The 23,920-nt window shown below is 36.7% G+C and overlaps 1 protein-coding gene across 8 annotated transcripts in view; it reads left to right on the top strand.

Moving 5' to 3' along the window:
* The window catches only part of WDFY3 (WD repeat and FYVE domain containing 3), a 303,349-nt gene that overhangs the window by 214,637 nt on the left and 64,792 nt on the right, over nucleotides 1-23,920 (top strand). For 7 of the 8 annotated variants that reach the window (XM_058433183.1, XM_032146792.2, XM_058433198.1 and 4 more), the window contains 11 exons: nucleotides 1,451-1,686; nucleotides 3,185-3,319; nucleotides 4,717-4,896; nucleotides 6,902-7,135; nucleotides 14,534-14,633; nucleotides 16,415-16,575; nucleotides 17,909-18,138; nucleotides 19,202-19,311; nucleotides 20,953-21,135; nucleotides 22,310-22,467; nucleotides 23,543-23,620. In XM_058433183.1, the coding sequence (XP_058289166.1) occupies nucleotides 1,451-1,686; nucleotides 3,185-3,319; nucleotides 4,717-4,896; nucleotides 6,902-7,135; nucleotides 14,534-14,633; nucleotides 16,415-16,575; nucleotides 17,909-18,138; nucleotides 19,202-19,311; nucleotides 20,953-21,135; nucleotides 22,310-22,467; nucleotides 23,543-23,620 (1,805 nt within the window). The remainder of the gene's footprint in view (nucleotides 1-1,450; nucleotides 1,687-3,184; nucleotides 3,320-4,716; nucleotides 4,897-6,901; nucleotides 7,136-14,533; nucleotides 14,634-16,414; nucleotides 16,576-17,908; nucleotides 18,139-19,201; nucleotides 19,312-20,952; nucleotides 21,136-22,309; nucleotides 22,468-23,542; nucleotides 23,621-23,920) is intronic. The other variant, XM_058433193.1, reaches the window with a different exon arrangement.

Genomic DNA, 23,920 nt, shown 5'->3' on the forward strand with positions numbered 1-23,920 from the left:
GTAATATGTACTTTGCTGCACTCCAGAAAAAAAGAAGTTGAAAAAAATATGGATATCTTTGCTGAGTGCAGTCGCTCATGCCTGTAATCTTAGTGCTTTGGGAAGCCAAGGCAGGAGGATCATTTGACGCTAGGAGTTTGAGACCAGCCTGAGCAACATAGCGAGACCCTGTCTCTACAAAAAAATTTTTTTAATTAGCCAGGCGTGGTTGCATGTGCCTGTAGTCCTAGCTACTGGGGAAGCTGAGGCGGGAGGATCCTTTGAGTCCAGGAATTTGAGGTTAAGTGAGCTACGATCACGCCACTGTACTCTAGCCTGGGCAACAGAGTGAACCCCCATCTATTAAAGAATAAATAATAAATGTAAATATCTATTTGAAATACAAATTGTTTCAGACTGAAATCAATTCTCATCTATTAGTTGCTATTCACAAAAGTTTCCGTTGAAAATTTGACTAACATTCACTGTGTACTGAGTACTTCCCTAGGTATGAGGTGAACCACATGTTTAGGGTGTACTAGGGTGTACCCTGAGTTTCATTATAAAACAGAGGAAACAAGATTGATAGAAACACCGATGCCATAAGCTACATTAGTAAGAAATATCTCCTTAAAAAGCTGGGTTTCTAGAGGGAATTCCGGATGTTAAGTTTAGCCAGTGGATAGCTGCAGCCACAACGGGCTTGGATATGCCATCCCACTGCCCAGCAGCTTTCCAACAGATTACAGATCATGTTGTGAGTAAAGATTGTTTCACTTACTCATTTAGTCTTATCTCTAAATTCATAGGTAATTTAAGGTTAACTAGTTTTTCATGATTTTAGGACAATGAAATATATTAACTATATTATAACAAGTTACAAAAATTAGCTGGGCGTGGTAGCTCATGGCTGTAATCCCAGCTACTCAGGAGGCTGAGGTGGGAGGACTGCTTTGAGCCTAGGAGGTGGAGATTGCAGTGAGCCAATATCATGGTACTGCACTCCAGCCTGGGCAACAAAGCAAAACTGTGTCTCAAAAAAATAAATATATTATAACAAGGATATTTTTAAGTTATATTTTTGTAGCATTCTAAATTTTGGCTGTATTTTGGATTTCACTTTTTTCTTAGGGAACTGCAAACCAAGAACACTAGAGCTCTTCTGAGGTCTCATTTAATAAGTAGAACTTATAGCACCTTAAGAAGGATTTTCAAACTCCTTGTATCTTATTGTCTCAACTGTGTTTCAAAACCTATATCCTAATAGACAGGCTTGCTAAAGTCAAACAACTTGTAAAGTAAAACTTTTAACTGAAGATTAATTCAACAATTGAATACTTAATTGCCTATAGTAATATGAATGTTCTGGATAGAAATGTTAACACATGCTGAATTACTTCCTCCTTTGTTAATGCAGCATGTTTATTAGTTGCTAATTTTGCACTTACTGTTATATTTCCTCTTCTCTTAGGATTCAATGTGGGCAGAAGTGCTGGTGGGAGATCGACGGTCAGGGAGATTAACCGAGACGCTTGTCATTTTCCTGGTTTTCCAGTCCTTCAGTCATTCCTTCCTAAACACACTAATGTCCCTGCCCTCTATTTTCTCCTCATGGCATTGTTTCTGCAGCAGCCAGTTAGTGAGCTGCCTGAGAACCTGCAGGTCAGTGTGCCTGTCATCAGCTGCCGGAGTAAGCAGGGTTGCCAGGTAGGAATTATCTAGCAAGGGGTGCGTGAAATTATGTATTCCAAAGAATCACCGTAGGGTAATGGATAATCACTGTAAAACCAACTGTCATTTCCATCACTTTCCCCACATTTAAGGTTTGATTTGGGACAGAAAAATCTGAAAATACCACAGAAAATTTTCCCAAAAAGTCCTTTGTCCCTACTTATATTTTTTTCCTATGTGATTACTCTGTATATTATATATGCATAAAGACTCTGGATGATATTTAATGGTAATCTAAAGAACTCTTTTGTTATATGATTCATTTTATTTTATTTTATTTGTGAGACAGAGTCTTACTCTGTCACCCAGGCTAGAGTGCAGTGGCATGATCTCAGCTGACTGAAAATTCCACCTCCCGGGTTCAAGCGATTCTCCCACCTCAGTCTCCTGAGTAGCTGAAACTACAGTCAGGCGCCACCGCGCTGGGCTAATTTTTGTATTTTTAGTAGAGATGGGGTCTCACCATGTTGGCCTAGCTGGTCTTGAACTCCTGTCCTCAGGTGATCCACTTGCCTCAGCCTCCCAAAGTGCTGGGATTACAGGTGTGAGCCATTGTGTCCAGCTTGTCGTGATTTATTTCTGCAGAATTAAAAATGAAAGGAGTGGCTTATATACCATAAATTAAATATCACTTCTCGAGTGGGTATGACAGGATTCTCAGTGCAAATTCGGATTAGGAAAAAAAAAATTACTTAATGATAGATAGCATACACATTAGGAAAACAGTAAGACTTTACTTGACTTCTAATTGAAGACTATTAAAGATGTCTATATATAGCTTATGTTTGCGGCACCGCAAAGACTTGGGAATTTGGCTTTTAGACTCAGCTACACTTCCATCCTAATGCCAAATGCTATTCAAATCAATTCTAGTAGTTGACAAAATCTTTTAAGTGTAAACACTTGAGTCTGTGCCATTAGATTAAATTAAGATACAGATTCATGCCTAGCAGTTGTATTGGTTATGCAATTTTTCAATATCCATGGTACCATAGTCATAAAGTTTATATATAAAACTGCTATTAATAAGTCTCAAATTAATTTTTATTTTATGAGATTTATCTGTAAGTAATCTAAAATTAAAATATTGCTGAGAATGGGAAAGAAGTGAGCTTAATGTGCTTTGTTTAAAAGATCTTGCATAAATTTATTGGTTCTATAATTTTATCTCTTGGCTAATTAACATGTATTTTATTTTTATATTCTTTAGGAAAAAGGTAGAAAGCAGTGTTTTTAACATAGGTACCTAAGGCAGGATACAGAATGATACACAGTATTCAATTTTTTTATATCTATAAAAATGAGTTTTAAAATGTAGGATGGAGGGGTACTAGTTCTTTATGTCTATATCATTGGTTACTTTTAAAAACAACAAAAAACTTAGTTTCGAAGAAATTTTAGACTATTAGAACTTATGAGGGTCTCTACTGAAAAATTAGTGGTGGCTAATATTTGCTCACTTTCACCTCTGCAGTTTGATTTGGATTCCATTTGGACATTTATCTTTGGAGTTCCTGCCTCCAGCGGAACTGTGGTCTCTTCTATCCATAACGTATGCACAGAAGCTGTTTTTTTATTATTGGGAATGCTCCGTAGCATGCTGAATTCAGTAAGTTCACTCAAATGCCCAGGCCTGTTGAGAATTCCTCCTGCCTGGGATACTTTTTTGTAAATAGAGGAATTTTTTGGTAAAATGACTACTTATTTACTGCATGATCTCTGGAACTTCAGACTCTTATGTTAGACAAAGTTATGTCTAACGTAAGAACAGACTGTGTAGTTGTTAAGACCGTGCACTCTGGAGCCCTACCTGGGTTAAAATCTCACCTCTGGTACTTCCAATCTATTATCCTCAGTTATGTGCCTCAGTTTCCTGGTGTTTAAAATGCCGGCGATAATAGAATGCATCTCTTAGGGTATTTGTGAGGAATTAATAAGATAGTGTATACATATAAAGCACTTATAAACATGCCTGATACATAATAAGTGCTTCGTAAGTATTAACTTACATTATTAATGTAATAAAATATATAATGATGAGTACATATATAATGAGTATATATTTGTAGTATATGTTATTACAGTATTATGTTATTTCAACTTTTAAAGTCACTTTCATTTGGAGGTCAGAAATGTTAACAATACAAGTTTCATTTGATTTTGTTTTTGCTTTTCTTCTGCTCTAATTATGTCTAACTTAGAGATGAAGAATTGAAAGAGTAAAAGACAAAACTCATGTTCCTATTGATCTGACAGGAATACTGTGAATAATGACCAGATTTGTTTATACAATTTAGGATTGTGTTGTAACAGGAAATATTAACTTGACTCCTTGAATTACATGTACCTGACAAATCTAATTTCAGTCAAAACTGTTGTTGTATCATCTAAGAACAGAACATTACCGTTAAATGTATTAATTTAGAATGTTTTAGAAGTCTTGTTTTGGTGCCTATTCATAAACAACTATAAAGACATAAGAAAAGTTTTTTAAAAGATACTCTCTGGGCAGGTATCAGAAGATATACATTGTTCAGATATACAGTATTCATTTTTTTAAATCATCATCATTGTTGTATTACATAATGCTTAAGAGTGAGGCTCAGAAAGGTGAAGTAACTTCCCCACCTTTTATCTTACTCCTAACTTCCTAGCATGATGCACGATGGGGCAACATTAATGGTAATACAACCACTTTGGTACCACCAACACTCATGGTAATAATAATGAATAATCAAAACCATTGATTCTAGTTAGCAGACCTGTAAGTAATCCAATGATTAGACAATGATCCTATCAGTTTCTAAGGGGATTTTTTTTTTAGCTAGTTTTTAAATTTCTTTGCATGTGTGTGTACATGTGTGTTTGCTCTTATGTGTGGTTTACAGAGTTCTGGACCGTCAATATATCCAGTTTCATAAGACTATGGAGTAATGGATTTTTAAAATAATTTATAGCAGTGTCAATAACTGTAACATAGTGTTTCCTCTCATGTCCCCATAACAGCCTTGGCAATCAGAAGAAGAGGGATCTTGGCTCCGAGAATATCCTGTGACCCTGATGCAGTTCTTCAGATATTTGTATCACAACGTCCCAGACCTTGCCTCCATGTGGATGAGCCCTGACTTCCTGTGTGCATTAGCAGCCACGGTCTTCCCCTTCAATATTCGCCCTTACTCAGAGATGGTAGGAAAGGGGGAGGAAAATGTCAGAACTGGAATTAGTCTGTTTCAATGGTTGGCAGATTTTTTTTGACAATCTTTTAAGCTTCTGACCAAGTTACAGTTTCATAACTTTATACATCACCTCTTGCATTATTGTCTGGTGTCCCCAGCTCCCCACAGTTTCCTTCTGCTTTCTCCTAAAATCACAGTGAACTCTACTTCCTTTTCTCATTCACCATATTCTTGTAAGTTGCTTGTTAGTAATTTCCATTTTCAAGTAGTTGATTCATTTCTTATTTTACGCGATGCCAGCTGTGTAGTTGTAAAATGTTCTTTTCCATTAAGATAACTCTAGTCTGACCAAATTTATTTATTTTTTTATTTTAGGAAGTAGGTATTTGCTGGATTTAACTTTTACAAATAAATTATAGGGTTGAAAGCAAATGTTGGTCCTTTCTTCCACCTGACTTTTCTTTTTTCATTAAACTTTTATTTTGCTTATTTTGTACTAACTTAAAAACTATTAGATTATAATCACATATAGTATAGATACTCTTTTGTCCTTTAAAATAAGCCCAAAGATTGTGTTAGCATGTACAATATCACATCTTCATATGCTGCCTTGTCTCCTGCTTTGAAAATGTATTCACGTGGAAATTCACTGAACCACATTTTTGCAGAGGCCTTGCCGGATAGTTTCATAACTTCAGAGTCTAAATACAGTAACTAATAGTTCAGTTGACATAAATATTGATGACTTTTCAAAACAAATGAACTACTGTAGTTTACACAAAACCATATTTCAGGGGCTTGTACTTATCACTTACTTTTGCACGTTGATGTTGATTAGCTAATAAACTGTAAACATAAAACAGGTTTAAAAATAAATAGATAAAACACACCCAAAAGGTAGTTATTCCTCCATAGTACTTCAAAATTTCATGATGTTTCTTCGTATTTCCACCATATACTCTAGGACCTGGGATAAGTGACCTTCTTTATACTAATTTTTCTCCATGTATAAAGGTGCAATACTTACTCTAAAATGGTGGGGATTTTTAGGAGAAAGGCAAATGTGACACATGACCTTAATACCCTGGCTTGTTTATAATTTTAGAATCCTTATTTTTGGTTTAAAAAAAAAAAAAAACCTTCGATAATATATCAATGTCTTTTCCTTGTCAGCATCTTTTTTTTTTTTTTTTTTTTGAGATGGGGTTTCACTCTTGTCATCCCGGCTGGAATGCAATGGTGGCACGATCTCAGCTCACTGCAACCTCCACGTCCCAAGTTCAAGCAATTCTCCTGCGATTCTACTGCCTCAGCCTCCTGAGTAGCTGAGATTACAGGCATGGACCACTATGCCTGGCCAATTTTTTTGTATTTTTAATAGAGATGGGGTTTCGCCATGTTGGCCAGGCTAGTCTCGAACTCCTGATCTCAGGTGATCTGCCTGCGTCAGCCTCCCAAAGTGCTGGGATTACAGGCGTGAGGCACTGTGCCTGGCCATCAGCATCTTATAATTTGTTTGCTAGTCTCGCTGTCTGTCACTTGGTTCAAAATTGGCACCAGTATTTGTTTTTTGTTTTTTTTTAATTTATTTGGGGTTTTTTAACCTATAAAAAATGGATCAGCCCTTACATGCTACCATTATGCCAGATTTTTATCTGAAATTCTGTGACATTTGACTTCACAGTAGGGGTAGAGTTCAAATATGGAAACATATTTATCCTCATTTTATTATTCCATATATTTTAAGTGCAATTAGCCACAATAGACATATAATTCAACTTAAAGATGACATATTGTTAGTGGTCAGTCAGAAACACTGTATGTTGCATAACCATGACATATGGTGCCAGATCACTACCTTGAAAGGAAGGGTCGAGTAAAGCAGGGTGAAATAATGTGCTGAATAGCTTAATAGGTAGAAAATGCTGCTGCTACAGTTTTATTTTTAGGAAACAGAGAAGTAAAAATGTCAGAGTCTAATGTGATTACCGTATCTTTCCACTTGATTTTACTAGGTGACTGACCTTGATGATGAAGTTGGATCTCCAGCAGAAGAGTTTAAAGCGTTTGCAACAGACACAGGGATGAACAGGAGCCAATCAGAGTACTGCAATGTGGGCACCAAGACATATCTGACCAATCACCCGGCTAAAAAGTTCGTTTTTGACTTCATGCGGGTCTTAATCATAGACAACCTCTGTCTCACTCCTGCCAGCAAGCAAACTCCACTAATTGATCTTTTGTTGGAGGTAAAGAAAAAGAAACGCATTTACATCTCTTTTGCATTACTTTTTAAAGTAGAACATTAGTAAGCAAGCAAGTTCTATAACAAAGATTTCTAATTCCTCTTGTTTATGTGTAGGCAGAACATGTTATAGGCTGTGGAAAGTTCTTAATCCCACATGTACTTTAAACCCTATCAATTTGTTCTTTTCCTTCCCTCAAGGATGTCTCTAATTCAGTCCTTTATGATCCTTTCTCTAAGAGCTGGTGAACTTCTTCTGTAAAAAGCCAAATAGTAAATATTTTAAGCTTGTGGGCCACACAGTCTCTGTCACAACTGTTCAACTATGTTGTTGTAGCTAGAAAGCAGCCATGGACAATACATAAGAGAATGAGCATGGCACTGTTCTGATAAAACTTTATCTACAGAAACAGCACAGGCTGGATTTGGCCCACAGGCCATAGTGTGCCAACCTCTTCCCTGGACATTAACAGTGCCTAGTGGCATTGTCTTCTTACCTTATAATTTCCTACATCAATTTCTGTTACCTATCATTGCCAGGTATTACTGTTGTCAGTGTCCTGTGCAGCTTAAGACAGGGTGCATTGTACAGAATAGGTGCCCAGGATGCACTTGTTAAATTCCCCAAGGCAGCAAACTTCTAGGTTGCCTGCCTGCACATTCTCCTGACAATTGATATGAATCAACTGATGCATCAGAAAGTGAGAGTGGCTCTAAGCCTTTAAGTGACCTCATTGCTGGCTCTAGAAACTAGCCATCCCAGAAAAGCATTAAAAAATGTTTACCTAGAAAAGTCTGAATATATCACAGAGAGAAAATTTAATACAATGTAATTAGTTGCATATACATTAATGTTCTTTTGACCAATTCATGTAAATAAGATCAAACAGTCCATGCCAGGGGCTCTGAAAATAACATGTTTTATGAAAGAGTAGATCTGTAGAAAAGACTGCTTTTCTCCCTGAGGAACTTCACTGTCTCACAGCAGTTTGACAGCTGAACCTGAGATTTTTTTTTTTTTGTGCTCCCTCTAGTGGCTAGTACAGTTAACTTATAAATAGCAACCTGAAAACCACATGTTTATCTTATTCATGCAAAAGTATCTCAATTCGGTCAATTTTTAAAAAATCACTAATGTAATTAGGGTACCAGTTATGCTAAGCATTTAACCACGACGACAGTGTTTAATAATGGCAGGAGAGTAATTGGTTTCCTCACTAATGCATGTCGTAGAATTAAAAAGCAGGCCCATCTGGACTTCTCCCCTTTGGAGACTTTAAAAAGCTCTAAGGAGAGAGATGGCCAGTATCTTACTGTATAGGGTAAAAATTTGAAGCATTTTATGAAAAAGTGAAATAGTTTATCAGAAAATAATAGGATAAAATCCAGAAGAGATGTGTGCAAGAAAGCATAACTGATCAAAAAAGGAAATTACATACATGAAAGATATGGAATGACTGGAAATATACAGTGATAGCATTTTCAAGCTTCTGAAACCTGAATAGCTAATTAATTAACCATATATAAATTGTATAATTGCCCTTTATTTTTGTTTTCTATATTTTTTAGTAGGAAGAATTTGATATAACATGTATTAACCTTGAAGTAAGGTTCTCTTTGTTGTGGGGATGAATTTGCCCTGCAGTAGAATAGTGCTTCATTATACTGGGGAGTAGGAGTATAGTTCAGGGAAAAGCAGGGGGTGTCAGGATTGAAGCTTCCAGATAGATTATAAACTGCTTAGAGACCAACTTTCATGTTTTCCTTCATCTCTCACAACTTTTAGCACAGTGCCTTGGTGTATTCTGTCAGTACAGTAAGTCCTCACTTAATGTCATTGATAGGTTCTTGGTAGCTGCAACTTTAAGCAAAATGATGTGTAACAAAACTAAATTTTTTTCCTCATCAACCTTGTAATAAAACTATGTTGAAGCAAATGATGTTATTTGAGGGCCTGCTGTACATTGTTTCACTTAAAGTTGCAGTTGCCAGGAGCCTGTCAATGACATTAAGTAAGGCTTAATGTATTTTTGAATCGTTTAACTATTAACTTCATCCCTGGAAATTCCCAAACAGGAAGACAGGATACTATCTAATAAAAAACATAGAAATTTACTTTTAAATATTTTGAGGATATTTAATATACATATGCAGAATACATATACAAAAAAGTTTATATTAATGAAATATTAACATTCTATGTCTTCCAATGGTATAACAGAATAAATTATAAACATATGATTTTGAAAATTACGATTATGAAGTCTGTATCAATGAAGAGATTCAAGAAGAAAATTAGGTAGACCATGGTGGCTCATGCCTGTAATCCCAACACCTTCTTTGGGAGGTCAAGGCAGAAGGATTGCTTAAAGCCAGGAGTTCAAGACCAACCTGGGCAACAGGTGAAATCCCATCTTTACAAAAAAATTAGCCATAGCCAGTGTTGTGGTGCGTGCCTGTATCCTACCTACTGGAGGCTAAGGTGGAAGGATCACTTGAGCCCAGGTGTTCAAAGATGCAGTGAGCCGTAATTACACCACTGCATTCCAATGCATTCCAGCCTGGGTGTCAGAGTGAGACCCTGTCTCAAAAAAAAAAAAAGAGAGAGAGAGAATTAGCTTACATATTTACCATTTACCTTTGTGAAGGAAGGGGCTTGAACATCTGAGTCCAGTAAATGTGAACCAGAGCATCTTCAGTCTTATGAGTGTTAGAATTTCATCATAAAAGTATCTGCTTACTTGATTATATCTACAAAAGAACATGTAAAATTATCTTCATTAGCAGTAAAATTCATTAGCGTAAAAATAGGAGATTCCCATTCATATAGACTGGCTTTAGTGTGACTGAGGCCAAATACGAGGGAAGTAGTGTGGTGTGGCAGAAAGCTAGAGCATGGGTTTGAGTAAGAAGTGCCTGGGTTTAAATTCTCGCCCTGTTGTTTATTATATAAGCATTTTCATCTTCCCAAGCTAAATTCATTCTCTAGAGAATGATATTATTTACCATCTCTCTTACAAGATTATTGTGAGGATTAAATACATGTACATCACCCAACAAAAAGTATTTTGAGGAATTACATGTGTGCTGGATATAGCTGTGTAGCCTTGACCAAGTTCAATTCTCTTCACATCTATACAATTTACACATCTGTAAAATGATGTAAAAGTGGAACCTCTCTCTGAGAATTATTGTGAAAACTAAACAAGATTTAATATTCATAACACAGTGCCCAACACTTAAACATACTAAAAAAATTGACCAAGTGGCCTGTGTTGGCTTCTATAAGGGTGCCTAGAGACTCTTCTCCTAGCTCCTGTTTATCAGTGCCCTGTGCTGTCACCACCAGACTTCTCATGGAGAGCCAAATGAATTTGCTGCAAATAAGTAGCGTGGCAGTGGGAAGAAAGTGCATGAGAACAGCTCAAACAGATTTGTGTGTACCTGGAGGTAAAGATAATGAAACTGAGAGGGTGCCGACTTGGAATGTGTGTTAGTCCAACCTCACATTGCTAATAAAGACATACCCAAGACTGGGTATGTCTTTATAAAGGAAAATTTATAAAAATTTTCCTTTATATAAATTTTATAAATTTATAAATTTATAAAACTAACAATTTATAAATTTATAAAAATAAAAATTTATAAAGGAAAGAGGTTTAATTGACTCACAATTCAGCATGGCTGGGGAGGCCTCAGGAAACTTACAGTCATGGCAGAAGGGGAAGCAAACACATCCATCTTCACATGGTGGCAGCAAGGACAAGTGCAGAATGAAGTGGGGGAAAACCCCCTTATAAAACCATCAGATCTCATGAGAACTCACTAGAACAGCATGAGAGTAACCACCCCCATGATTTAATTACCTTCCACTGTGTCCCTCCCATGACTTGTGGGGATTATGGGAGCTACAATTCAAGATGAGATTTGGGAGGGGATACAGCCAACACTTCTCTGACACCATAAGCACGTTGCTGTGGTCTGAGGAGCTCACTGGACTCTATTCCATCCATCTTCTACAAGAGCTCCCCATTGTCATACATCAGAGTGAAACCCACCTTGAGGAACTACAGGGAAACAAGCAAAAAACAATGACAAAGTGGGCAAAGAGAGCACCACCAAATAACTCAGAGAGGAAAAATCAATCAATCAGAATCAGGAAACTCAAAATCCTATCTTTAAAGGCTTCCAGCCCATTACAGAAACAGGACAGAATTCCAAAGGCCTTACTTCCATAGCCACTGTGCTGTCTGCCCATGGGCAGCAGATGCGTAAGGGCTGTCTGGCTTGTGTGTGGGACACAAAGATTCTGGGTAGTGTCCCCAAGACCTTAAAAAGGAGACTGATTGTTTAAAGATGGATATGTTGACTGGCTTTGCTGTTTTCACCAGGAAAACAGATCTGACCACCAGAGTCCAGAGCAGATCACCGTGCCTGTCCTGCCTTCATTCTGGTTGTCTGGTGGGCCAACCAGTCTTACCTAAAAGAGTGATTAAGAGATTGTAGCCCACACTTTGCAGATTTGCTCTTGTGCCTTTACCTTTCATAAGGAGATTTTAGTAGAGTGGGGAGAGTATGACATAACTGGTGAAGCCACGGGCTTTGGCTTCACAGAAACTGAGATTTGAATCCTAGTTTTGACTTGACCAAGTGACTTACTCTCTCTGAGCCTCAATTAACTTATTTCTAAAATGGGGATGTTAGTATCTATTTCAAGAGTATTTTCCTGACTATATGAGATAATGTATATATATAAGCCCCGTGTCTGGCACAAAACAGTAGTCCAGTGAATTGTTTAAAAAGAAAAAGAACACCTCAGAGACAATAATGCATGCTTTCATAAAATGTTAAGTCCTTGAAAAGTTAGACTGCTGTACATCTCAGCAAGAACATGAAACTAGGCCACTAGGACCAGTAACAAGTGTAAATTCTGGGTCCTCATCATTCGTGTAACAGTTTTATTGAGATGAATCAGAAGATTAAATGCCTGTTGATGACTGAGCCAGTCTTAAATCCTTCTGGAATAAGAAAGAATATTATTTTAATAAAAATAAATGTCATTCACCAAGCACTTCTATATGTTTAATAGTCCCTTTGTTTTACAGACTTCAAAACTTTTTCTGGTTAAGATTTGATAAGCCCTACTCATTACTACTTATCTCATTAACCACCTTGAGTTGATTATGAACCTGAAAGAGTAGCTTTCTTTTTTTGACACGGGGTCTTGCTCTGTTGCATAGTCTGGAATGCAGTGGCACATTCATGGCTCATTGCATCCTTGACCTGCTGAGGTCAATCAATCCTCCCAACTCAGCCTCCCAAGTAGCTATGACTACCGGCACACACCACCATGGCAGACCTCTTTTTTTTTTTTTTTTTTTTTTTTTGGTAGAGACAGGGTTTTGCCATGTTCCCCAGGCTGGTCTTGAACTCCTGGGCTCAAGTGATCCACCCGCCTTAGCCTCCCAAAGTACTGGGATTATAGGCATGAGCCACCATGCCCAGCCAGGAGTACCATTTTTTTCAAAGTGTTTATGTCCTTCTGTGACTGGAGAGCTTTATTCCTTAGCAAATTATGACTCAAGCTATTGGAAAAAATGGTCTCTGATATAATTATAAGGAAAGCCTCCTGGAACTATCAGTCTGTGTTAATCACTTAAAAGTCCTCACATCCTCTTCAGTTTATAGGGATAAGACTACCAATGTAGTATCAGCTTGAAAGGACTAGACAGGCCTTGGTCACAAGTCTCCTGCTCACTATTGTATTAATCTGTTCAACTACACAGGAAGATTTATCAAGATTAAAAACATGAGATGTTCTTCACTTTTTCCCAAATTACTTTAATGACAAACCAAACTCCTAAGCACTGGTATTCTTTTAATTCTTACTAGACCCATATTTTGTCATTTTAAAACAAAATGAATAGTCTTATGCAGAAGAAAGAGCAATTTTCCTTACAATTTTGGTTTAGCGGTTGGCTTTTGAGAACTTAAGGTGGTATTCTTGTTCTCAATATAGAACTTTTATTCTAGCTACTTTCTTAAAACATTTAACAGGACCACCTTGAAAATCAGAATAGAAGGGAAAATAGAACAGCATTCCAAAAGCCCACCTTTGTAACAGGGTCATAGATATAGTCCTGGATCTCTCTATTCAAGAATAAGTAGGTTCTTCCATTTCACTTGCAAAACCTCAAAACTGTGCCTGAATCTAAAACGTACAGATCTCTTTTTAAGAAAGGAAGTTATGACATTTATTGAATTGTTTAATATCCAACTCCTATCAAAAACCTGGCTGAAACTACTGGCATTTGAGGGTGACAAAAGGCTCTTTCCTACATCTCATCCCTCTGTTCCCAGTTCCTTGCTACTCCCTGGATCAGATACTGGAAAGTTATGCACCTGGATTTTCATACCCTAATTACAAGTAGAATTGTTGTCGGTAGACTACAGTTTAACTTTGTGCTCTACACTTTAATATAAGATAATTTTCAAAATCATCTTTGTACATTGTAAAACTCAACAAAGATACCACCTATATAGGGTTGTTCACTGTCCTTCTTACAAAAACCCACAGAGAACATTCCTCTCAGAACAATTTTAGGAAAAACATATGTCTTTGCTGACAATCTATTGTGTTTTTCTTTCCTTCTTACTTTTTTTAGTAAAAGGGTCTTCCTATATTGCACAGGCTTGACTCAAAATCAAGTGATCCTCCCACCCCAGCCTCCCTAGTGGCTGGGACTGTAGGCACTTGACGCTATGTGTTTCTTTTTATAGACAATAAAAAGCTTTGTAAACCATTTTTTTCTTGACACCTATGAAGCTCAGAGCTAAATTGTGTTCTTAGTTTTTTGTTACAAATGTATTTCCCCTCCCTATTGACGTGCCCTCTTGATTACTAGATTCTTGGGTTTTTGTATTTGTTTTAATGGCTTTATAATTCATTTGTTATTTATCTATATTTCATTGTAAACTGCCATATCTCTTTTGGAAGTGAGGTGTGATAATAGTCAAATATTTATTATATTGTTGTAGTTTATATTATTATAAACTGTTATAACAGTTTTAATATAAAATATTTTATATAGTTTTATATATTATATATACTATATATTATATAATATAAACTATAACAATATAATAATGTTTAGAATACTATGTTTTAAGGAATGGATTCAAAAGAAGATGGTGTTTCACCTTTGCTTTAAATTTTTTTTAATTCTGTAGTCAGAAAATACGTGAAAGACCATAAGCATGTATACCATCTCTCATGGCATTTAAAAAAAATGTATCAGTAGGATTTTTTAATCTTTTTAATATATTAGGTAATGTAAATGTGGTTGAGCTCATATTTTTGTTTTAGCTGGTTCTGTTTCTAATTCTAAATTTTCTTGATTAGGCTTCCCCTGAAAGGTCTACAAGAACTCAGCAAAAAGAATTTCAAACTTACATTTTGGATAGTGTGATGGACCATTTGCTTGCAGCTGATGTGTTATTAGGTAATTCTGTGTTTTTATTTTATAAAAATACCTATAATCACTTACCTCTCTAAGCCCCAATTAAAACTACTTTTTAACATCAGCTTTTATCTTTCCTTTTTTGTCTAGCTTCTCATACTCAACATTATATTTGTGAGATTTGTCTATCTTGTTGCATGTAGCAGAGTCCATTATTTTCATTACTATATAGTATTTCATCATGTGAATATATAAATTTGTCATTTTACTCTTGACACATATATGAAAGTTTTCAGCTTGAGATAATTATTTTAACAGCTGCTATAAACATTCATGTTCATATAGACCACATATGTGTACAATACTTACACATATCTGTTGAGTATATACCTATGAGTGGAATTGTTAGGTCATAGGTATATGTATGTTATGTTTTTAATATGGCTTCCAGGACATAGAGTCAAAACACATTGAAATGTGTTTTTTCTGTATGTCTGTATCTAATTACAATACAAATATAAAACTTAATACATTTACATTGAAGCCACCATTTGTGTATAAAACAAAGTAGAATTATATAAGAAGGAAATATAATGGGTTAGTATACTATATATGCTACTTTTGATTTCCTAGCAATAATATTAATCATATAACCTCTGTGCTATTAAATTACAATTTTTTCCCGAAGTAAATTTGCCAGGAAATCTTTAGTATTGTCTTAACATGCAACTGTGCACTCTCAAAGTCAAGTCACACTTTTGTACTTATCAGTTTAGAGCAGTCATACACACAAAGACACAACATAAATAATTTTGCTTAATGGGGCAATTTAGCATTAGGTGAGAATAATAAAAATCAAATTCTGTGGCACCTCCAGAATTTCTGTGGAGGAAGGGCTTAAAGCAGTGGTCCCCAACCTTTTTGGCACTGGAGACCAGTTTCATGGAAGACAGTTTTTCCACAGACCAAGGGGGGATTATGGTTTTGCGATGATTCAAGCATTACATTTATCATTTGATTCTCGGAAGGATTGTGCAACCCTGGATCCCTTGCATGCACGGTTCGTAATAGGGCTTGCACTCCTATGAGAATCTAATGCTGCTGCTGATACGACAGAAGGAGCTCAGGTGGTAATGCTTGCACACCCGCCTCATACCTCCTGCTGTGTGGTCCGGTCCATGGCCTGGGAGTTGGGGACCCCTGGCTTAGAGGAAGCATTCTGGTTAGGAGGAGGAGCTAGGAGGATTAGTCTGAAAGCAATACGTATATGGCAAACACACTGAAAACACTCGGATTGCTTTAGAAAGAGAGAGCTGATGGTAATGATGGAGGGGCTAAACACACCCCTCAACATTGATTATACTTTATTTTTCACAATTTTCCTGAAGCTCTCTTCTGTCTCTGTTACTTCACTGCTATTAGAGCTATACACTAAAACAGAGTTTTGTTTCACAGTTTTACGCTTTATTACTTACACAAAACCAATTAAGAGCTAATAAACTGGCCCTTTTTCTCCCAAATGGAGAACACCTGTGACTGACAGTTTATGTTGAGGAACTGCTTGTTTATCACAGACTCTCTTTAGGCAAGAGGAGACTCCACGGGTAGTTTCAACCCATAACACTTTATCCTGCTGAAATTATTTATCCTGATTTATGGCCATTGAATGTCATTTTCTTCAAGTAATGCATAAAAGCTAGTAGTCATATTTCTACATGTTGTAGATACACTTATTTTACCTTAGCCTGATTTTTTTTTGAGGATCTGGTCTTGTGTTGGTAGATATCAATTTTCTTATACATTTTTTTCCTACTGGAATTTAGGGGAAGACGCATCTCTGCCTATCACCAGTGGAGGAAGCTACCAGGTATTGGTGAACAATGTGTTTTATTTCACACAGCGTGTGGTGGACAAGCTTTGGCAAGGCATGTTCAACAAAGAATCTAAACTTCTTATAGATTTTATAATTCAACTAATTGCACAGGTAATCCATTGTCACTATCAGTTGTAGAATACATGTTTTCCTGTTTTGCCTATGGTGTCAAAATTGTTGAAATTAAATGTAACTAATAAGATAATGAATGTTAACATTTAATAAAAAGCTAAGCTTATTAAAAGTGAATAGAGACAGGTAGGCGCAGTGACTCACACCTGTAGTATCAGCACTTTGGGAGGCCAAGGCGGGTGGATCACTTGAGGTCAGAAGTTGGAGACCAGCCTGACCAACATGGTGAGACCCTATCTCTGCCGAAAATACAAAAATTAGCCAGGCATGTTGGCGCGCACCTGTAATTCCAGCTACTTGGGAGGCGGAGGCAGGAGAACCATTTGAACCTGGGAGGTGGAGGTTGCAGTGAGCCAAGATCACAGTACTGCACTCCAGCCTGGGTGACAGAGCGAGACTCCGTCTCAAAAAAAAAAAAAAAAAAAATAGAGATACAGACTTTGAACCCCTCCCCTATTACCAATTGCCTAGTGCCAATGTGTCCTTTGTAAAGTTGCCTAGGTATTATTCTTTGCTACCCAGATAGATGTAAATACCTTAATACAGTTTGGTAGGTTTGTACTGTATACTACATCCATGTGTAAAGGCTTACACAGCATGAAGAGTTGATATTAAAAGAATATTCTCTTGTCAGTTGAATCTTTACGAAGTTCCTTGTAGTTTATATTCTCTTGAAGTTGTTAGTTTTTGTGCATGTTCACAGTTCTTTTAATTAAGGGTTTGGCCTGGTTTGGCACAATTGATTAATCTTATTTAATACGTAATGTAGAAAGTAAGAAATAATTATTATGTGTTTTGTTAGCATATGCTACACAGATACATAGGCTCTGTCATGTCACCTAAGACTTTTTAAAGGGATATATTTGTATTTAAGCCAAAGAGAAAAATTCTCAAATGAGGGGATGAAATTAGAATGTCAAAAAAAAATGATTTTAGTAACATCTTAATTTTTTTCAGTACTTTTGAATACAGATCATTTATCCTAACAAAATATATTTGTGAGGAGACTCCCCTAGCTGTCACATCCTCATGTTCTCAGGGAGACTGCTCTGCCCCACAGCATCGTTAGTGGCTCTCCCCTCTGGGAGCTCTTTTTTTTATGTAGCCCTCATATCATTCATTAAATGGTATTGATGTGTCTCATGGGTTCTGAAATCCATAATAGTAAGAGCTTTGTATCTTTTAACTTAGCACCTTCATACTTAACATGGCATCTGGTATATAATAGACCTAATAAAAGTTCATGTATGAATGATTAACAGGTGTTTTACTTTTGTCTATTGTACTAAAAACATATCTCTCATGTCTTTAGTCAAAGAGAAGATCACAGGGATTGTCACTGGATGCAGTCTATCATTGCCTCAATAGGACCATCTTGTACCAGTTCTCCCGGGCACACAAAACCGTTCCTCAGCAAGTAGCTCTGCTTGATTCACTCAGGGTCCTCACTGTAAACAGAAACTTGATCCTGGGACCTGGGAACCATGATCAAGAATTCATTAGCTGTCTGGCCCACTGCTTGATTAATCTGCATGTTGGAAGGTAAATCCTTTAGGTTCAGTTTGCCATGTTAAATTTGGCTTTGATGTTATTCCAACGAAATTCTTTATTTTTTTGATAGTAACATGTATTTTACCCTTACTCTGTTTTATTTAAACCTTTATGCAAAAAGGTAAAGGGCAAGTGTTGCATTTTTGCAGTGAAATAATGGGTATTTTTTTCCTTTAACTTAGTGTTCTACACCTTTAAAATTTTCCATTATCACCATGTGTCACTTATATAAGGAAGTTTGCTTTTAAAGCAAATAAAATACATACCATTGAAGTCTAAGAGAAGTAAAAAGTGAAGCTCAATGCAGTGTTATATGTTAAATGAGTAAAATTAGTATTTTTCAGTTGATTGCTTTGACAGATATTTCATTAGAATCTGCCGGGGCCAAGCATTGAATTAGGGGCTGGGACAAAATGTGAGTATGATAGACCCTGTGGCAGCCTTCTTGAGGGGAAACAGCTAAGCAAGACCAGTCAGCTGTATTGAGTGATCTGCTAGGAACAACCCAGTGCTTTGGAGGCACATAAGAGGGGCCCCTAACCTGAAAGAAATACCTGCTGAGCTGCAGCTTGAGACCTGGTTGGGGAGGACAAGGGAATGGAGACAACTGCTACTGGAGGAAAGAACAGTCTGTATGAATGCCCAGAGGGAAGAAGGAGTGTGGCACCTCAGGGGAACTGCAACTATTTCACTACAGGAGCAGAGTAGTGAGATATAAGATGGAGAGAGGACACAGGCATATTAGAAAAATGTTCTTAGTTGAATGAACATTTTGTAAATGTTAGGTAAAAATGTTCACAATAATCAAAAGGCATGTTAAATATTAAGGTAATAATCTTGATGCTATAGATTAGTCTAATTACATTTAGTCAAGTGGATTTATTTGATCACCTCTTAAAAATGGCATCTTCCTGGCAAACTAGAGTTCTATTCTGTGCATCTGCTGAGTAGACTTTCAGTGTCTGCTGGTAATGGAAATAGAGTAATTCTTAGTTACTATAGTCTTCAGCTAATCATTTCCTTCATAAAGTTTAAACTGACTGGAATTTTTCAGCAATGTGGATGGATTTGGACTGGAAGCAGAAGCCCGCATGACCACATGGCACATTATGATCCCCTCGGACATTGAACCAGATGGTAGTTACAGCCAAGATATTAGTGAAGGTAATTGCCTTGACTTGGGATGTTTTTAAATTGTTGTGGCTGTTTTATCTCCAGTTTTTAAGACATAACCAACACATTGGTTTCAGAAACTGCCAGCATTGATTGATAGCAACTCTGCCAGTAGGGCAACCTGTACATAGACAAAGAGTCTCCTCATGCCAATAACAATAAAGCACTAACCAGTAATATTGCTAAGCTCATCATTTCTTAGTAACACTGTGAGATTTGGTGGTGGTATTAATATTTACATTTGCTGAAGTAGAAGTACAAATACTATCTTGGAATTAACTATAAAGAGAACTGCCCAATGGTAATGCCAGGCATATCACATTAGAGTAGGCAAATATTGCTTGAGACAGGTTATCAATAATGCTATTTTTTATTCTTCTTTATATGCTCTCTCTTTTTTTTTTTTTTTTTTGTAAACAAAATCTTGCTCAGTTGCCCACAGTGGAGTGCAGTGGCACTATTTCAGCTCACTACAACCTTTACCTTTCGGGTTCAAGTGATTCTCATGTCTCAGCCTCCTAGATAGCTGGGACTACAGGTGCACATCCCACGCCTGGCTATTTTTTTTGTATTTTTAATAGAAACAGGATTTCACCATGTTGGCCAGACTGGTCTCAACCTCCTGACCTGAAGTGATCCACCGGCTTCGGCCTCCGAAAGTGCTGGGATTACAGCTGTGAGCTACCATGCCCAGCCCCTCTCTTTTTTTTTCAATCTGGTTTTCCCACTGATCCTGTAAGGATTGCATATTGAAGTCTTTGTATGGATTGATTTCTTATTTCCACATGTTTAGTGATAAAGAGAAATCACTCTGGTGGTGTTTGTCTCCCCAGAAATACTGTACGATAGTTTTACATATGGTTTCATTGTTGAGAAGCCCAGCACTCATTTTAATTTCATTCCTTCATTTAAACATGAATTTATTCTCTGTTCTTTCACCAAAATGTTTTGAACCCTAAACACCAAAAATGCGGTTGTTATTTTCACCCCCTGAGGAACTGGCGTTGGTTATAGCAAGGTCCTCAGAATAGCAACATCAATATCATTTGGGAACTTGGTAGAAAAGCAGATTCTGTTGCCCTACTCTGACCTACTTAATCAGAAACCCTGGGGTGAGGGACTAGCAGCTTGTTATGACAGACCCTCAGGTGATTGCTGAGGGCCAACTGGTCTGGAGGAGGAGTCAGGCATACAAACAAGGAATCCAAAGCAAGAATGAATTTAATAGTAAAAGGCTTTTCAAAATATTTCTTTTCTTGTGCAAAATATTCAAGAATACTAACTTAGTTTTGAACTCACCTTAAACATTCAGATTTAAAAATTACTTTTAAATGGGGGATAAGTTTTTAATCTAGAAAGTTAATTACATAGATATAATTTCCAATTTTATAAATAAAAATGTAGTTCTTTTATATGAATATAAAGTTTTTTCAATGTTTTCTAAATAGGCAACCACAGTTTTAGTTGTCTAACCTTTTCACTGGGCTAGATACAACATGAGCTTTTTTTTTCTACATTAAATACTGTAGTCAAAATTCCCACATATAAACATGAAGAAAAATAAAAACTAACCTTGTACTGTGTTTTGATCATTTGCTTACTTTTTTGTTTGTTTGTTTGTTTGTTTACTAGGGCGTCAGCTTCTCATAAAAGCTGTCAACAGAGTTTGGACTGAACTGATACATAGTAAGAAACAAGTCTTAGAGGAACTTTTCAAAGTAACTCTACCTGTGAATGAAAGGGGCCACGTGGACATAGCTACAGCAAGGCCACTCATTGAAGAAGCTGCCCTGAAGTGCTGGCAGAATCATTTGGGTAAGGCCTACAGAGATCATACGACCAGGAGATTTACATGTGGCTATCATATATGGGTATATATATATACGTATATATATATATTTTTTTTGAGACGGAGTCTCGCTCTGTCGCCCAGGCTGGAGTGCAGTGGCGCGATCTCGGCTCACTGCAAGCTCCGCCTCCCGGGTTCATGCCATTCTCCTGCCTCAGCCTCTCCGAGTAGCTGGGACTACAGGCGCCCGCCACCGCGCCCGGCTAATTTGTTTATATTTTTTTAGTAGAGACGGGGTTTCACCGTGGTCTCGATCTCCTGACCTCATGATCCGCCCGCCTCGGCCTCCCAAAGTGCTGGGATTACAAGTGTGAGCCACCACGCCCGGCCTGGGTATATTTTAAATATGTGATTACAGCATTCCCAAAAGGATACTATAAAGTCATCCTTAAATGAAAATCAATAGAACAACCATTCTAGAATTATACTGATATCTTACTTTTCTTTGATTTTTTTTTTTTTAATATCTGAGGTGTGTTATACATCAGGCATTTATGCATTCAGAATGTAATACATTGCTAACAGCTCTAGTATGGTCACTGTCTTGGCTACAGGTCCACAATCCCTTAACTATAATTTTGAAATTCAAAAAGCTCTGCTTTTTCATTAATTGGTGCCAAAACTGACTTTATGACAGAATCTAATTTATCTTTCTTTGTCCTACTTGGTATGGGAATATTCATACATTTTGTTGCAGTAATATTGATGTATTAAATTATAGCTTATTACCGTAGATTCTCTGGTGGCGTTATATAATCTACAGTGTTGTATAAGCTGTATAGCCTTTTAAAAATCCAAAACATTTCTAAGTTGCGAAGTATACCCAACACCAAAGATTTTAATTAGGTAATTATGAATTATTAATATAGAAACTCATTATAGTTAAATTTGCATGTTATTACAGAGCTGTGAACTTTCAACCAACTCTAAGTTCAGCTAATACAACAATTTGCGAGCAATTACCCTTAAGATTACCAATAAATAAATTTGTGATATCTAAATGTAATGTCTGCATCTGTAATATGTGCTGCTTTTGTTAACTACAGGGTTGTAGTGTATAACCAGATATGGAAGTTTTTAAAGTAAGACTCATAAATACATGGAGAAATTATAAAATAATCTAATTTAATTTTTTAATAGCCCATGAAAAGAAATGCATAAGTCGAGGAGAAGCTTTAGCGCCCACCACACAGTCCAAATTATCCCGTGTCAGCAGTGGCTTTGGTCTTTCCAAGTTAACAGGATCAAGAAGGAATCGAAAAGAAAGTGGTCTTAATAAACACAGTCTTTCCACCCAGGTACTTTTTTAGTTTCATTGATGATATTATTAGAAATTTGTATTTCAGGGTTTAGTTGTAGTATTTTATATAATATACTTAACATGTACAAGCAATTAATTGGAAATGAAACTTTTCTGTATTTTTGCTTTAGAATAGAGATAGAAGTAATCCAGACTATGGAAATTTCTTTCATTTTCTTATGATAAAATTATATATGAGTGCTATTTACTTATACCCATTTTATAACTGGATGTAAGATGATATTTAGAGATTAATATATGACCAGACTATGGATAATTTTCTCTCAATTTTCCCAGCTTTCAGTAATGTTATTACTAATAATTATATAAATTTTAAGGCAATAGCCGAACAAGCCTTTTTTAATTTTTACAATCTTGTTGTGTATACCTATGGTTTTTTAAAAGCTCATCTGCCTCCAGCATTAACTTCTTCCTCATCCTACTTCCTTCACCATCCTAGAATCTAAGTGGCAGCTATGAAAAGGGTCTGAGAGAAATAGCATGCGTCAGCCATCTCATGCATCAGGTTAGGTTTTCTAGGAAGCAAACTCTGAGATGGAGTTTAGTGTGCATAATGTATGTTAGGGGGTGCCCTTGGGATCAATACCTATGGAAGGGAGAAGAAAGCAGGATTGGACATAGGGAAAAGTCAGGCTGCAGTGCTGGTCTATTGACAGCCTCAGCCAAACTAAGTGGAGCTTTTGAGGACAGAATACCCTCTTATAATTGACCCCCATTAAGCTGAAATGTGTGAGTCTTCTTACCCCTAGATCGTTGGATGTGGGGCACCCCGTCGGCCCTCTGCAGCTAAGGCCATCCCTGAGGGTATTGACAGCAGCCCAGAAACGTGGGCAGCAAGCCCTTCCTTGAAGGGGCTTGGGGGGTGGGACAGCATGCAGATCTGTGTCCATCACACAAGCATATAATTCATTCCGAATTTTTTGTTTTAGTTTTCTGTTTTGGTGCTTTTGGCAGAATTTTAACCAATTATTTAGCATTAATTTCAAGGGTAATTAACTATTTTTCTCCAGAATTCCATGAAATATTAAGACTCTTTTTCCATCCATTGTTAGGAGATTTCACAGTGGATGTTTACTCACATTGCTGTTGTTCGTGACTTAGTAGATACACAATATAAAGAATATCAGGAGGTAAGGATTTATAATGATCATAATGGTTTGTTTTACATTTTTTGTATGTGAAAGGTCTCTGTTTGTCCTGGTATCTTTCTGCCCATTTTAAGGTGCTTGCTGGACTGCATTCATCTTCAGATGATGGTTTTAATTATCCCTGCCATCAGCTACTTTGGCTACTGATTTTAGGATGGAAAATTTTAATCTTCTGTCAACAAACTGCATTTCAAAAAGCAACTAACTGAAAATCAGCCCAGCTGAATTCTGTTGACATTCACTACTGATATGTTACATGTCTTTGTTCCTAATAAAAATAAA

Source organism: Hylobates moloch, unplaced genomic scaffold (assembly GCF_009828535.3).
Source record: "Hylobates moloch isolate HMO894 unplaced genomic scaffold, HMol_V3 SCAFFOLD_2, whole genome shotgun sequence".
In the NCBI taxonomy this organism is placed as follows: domain Eukaryota; kingdom Metazoa; phylum Chordata; class Mammalia; order Primates; family Hylobatidae; genus Hylobates; species Hylobates moloch.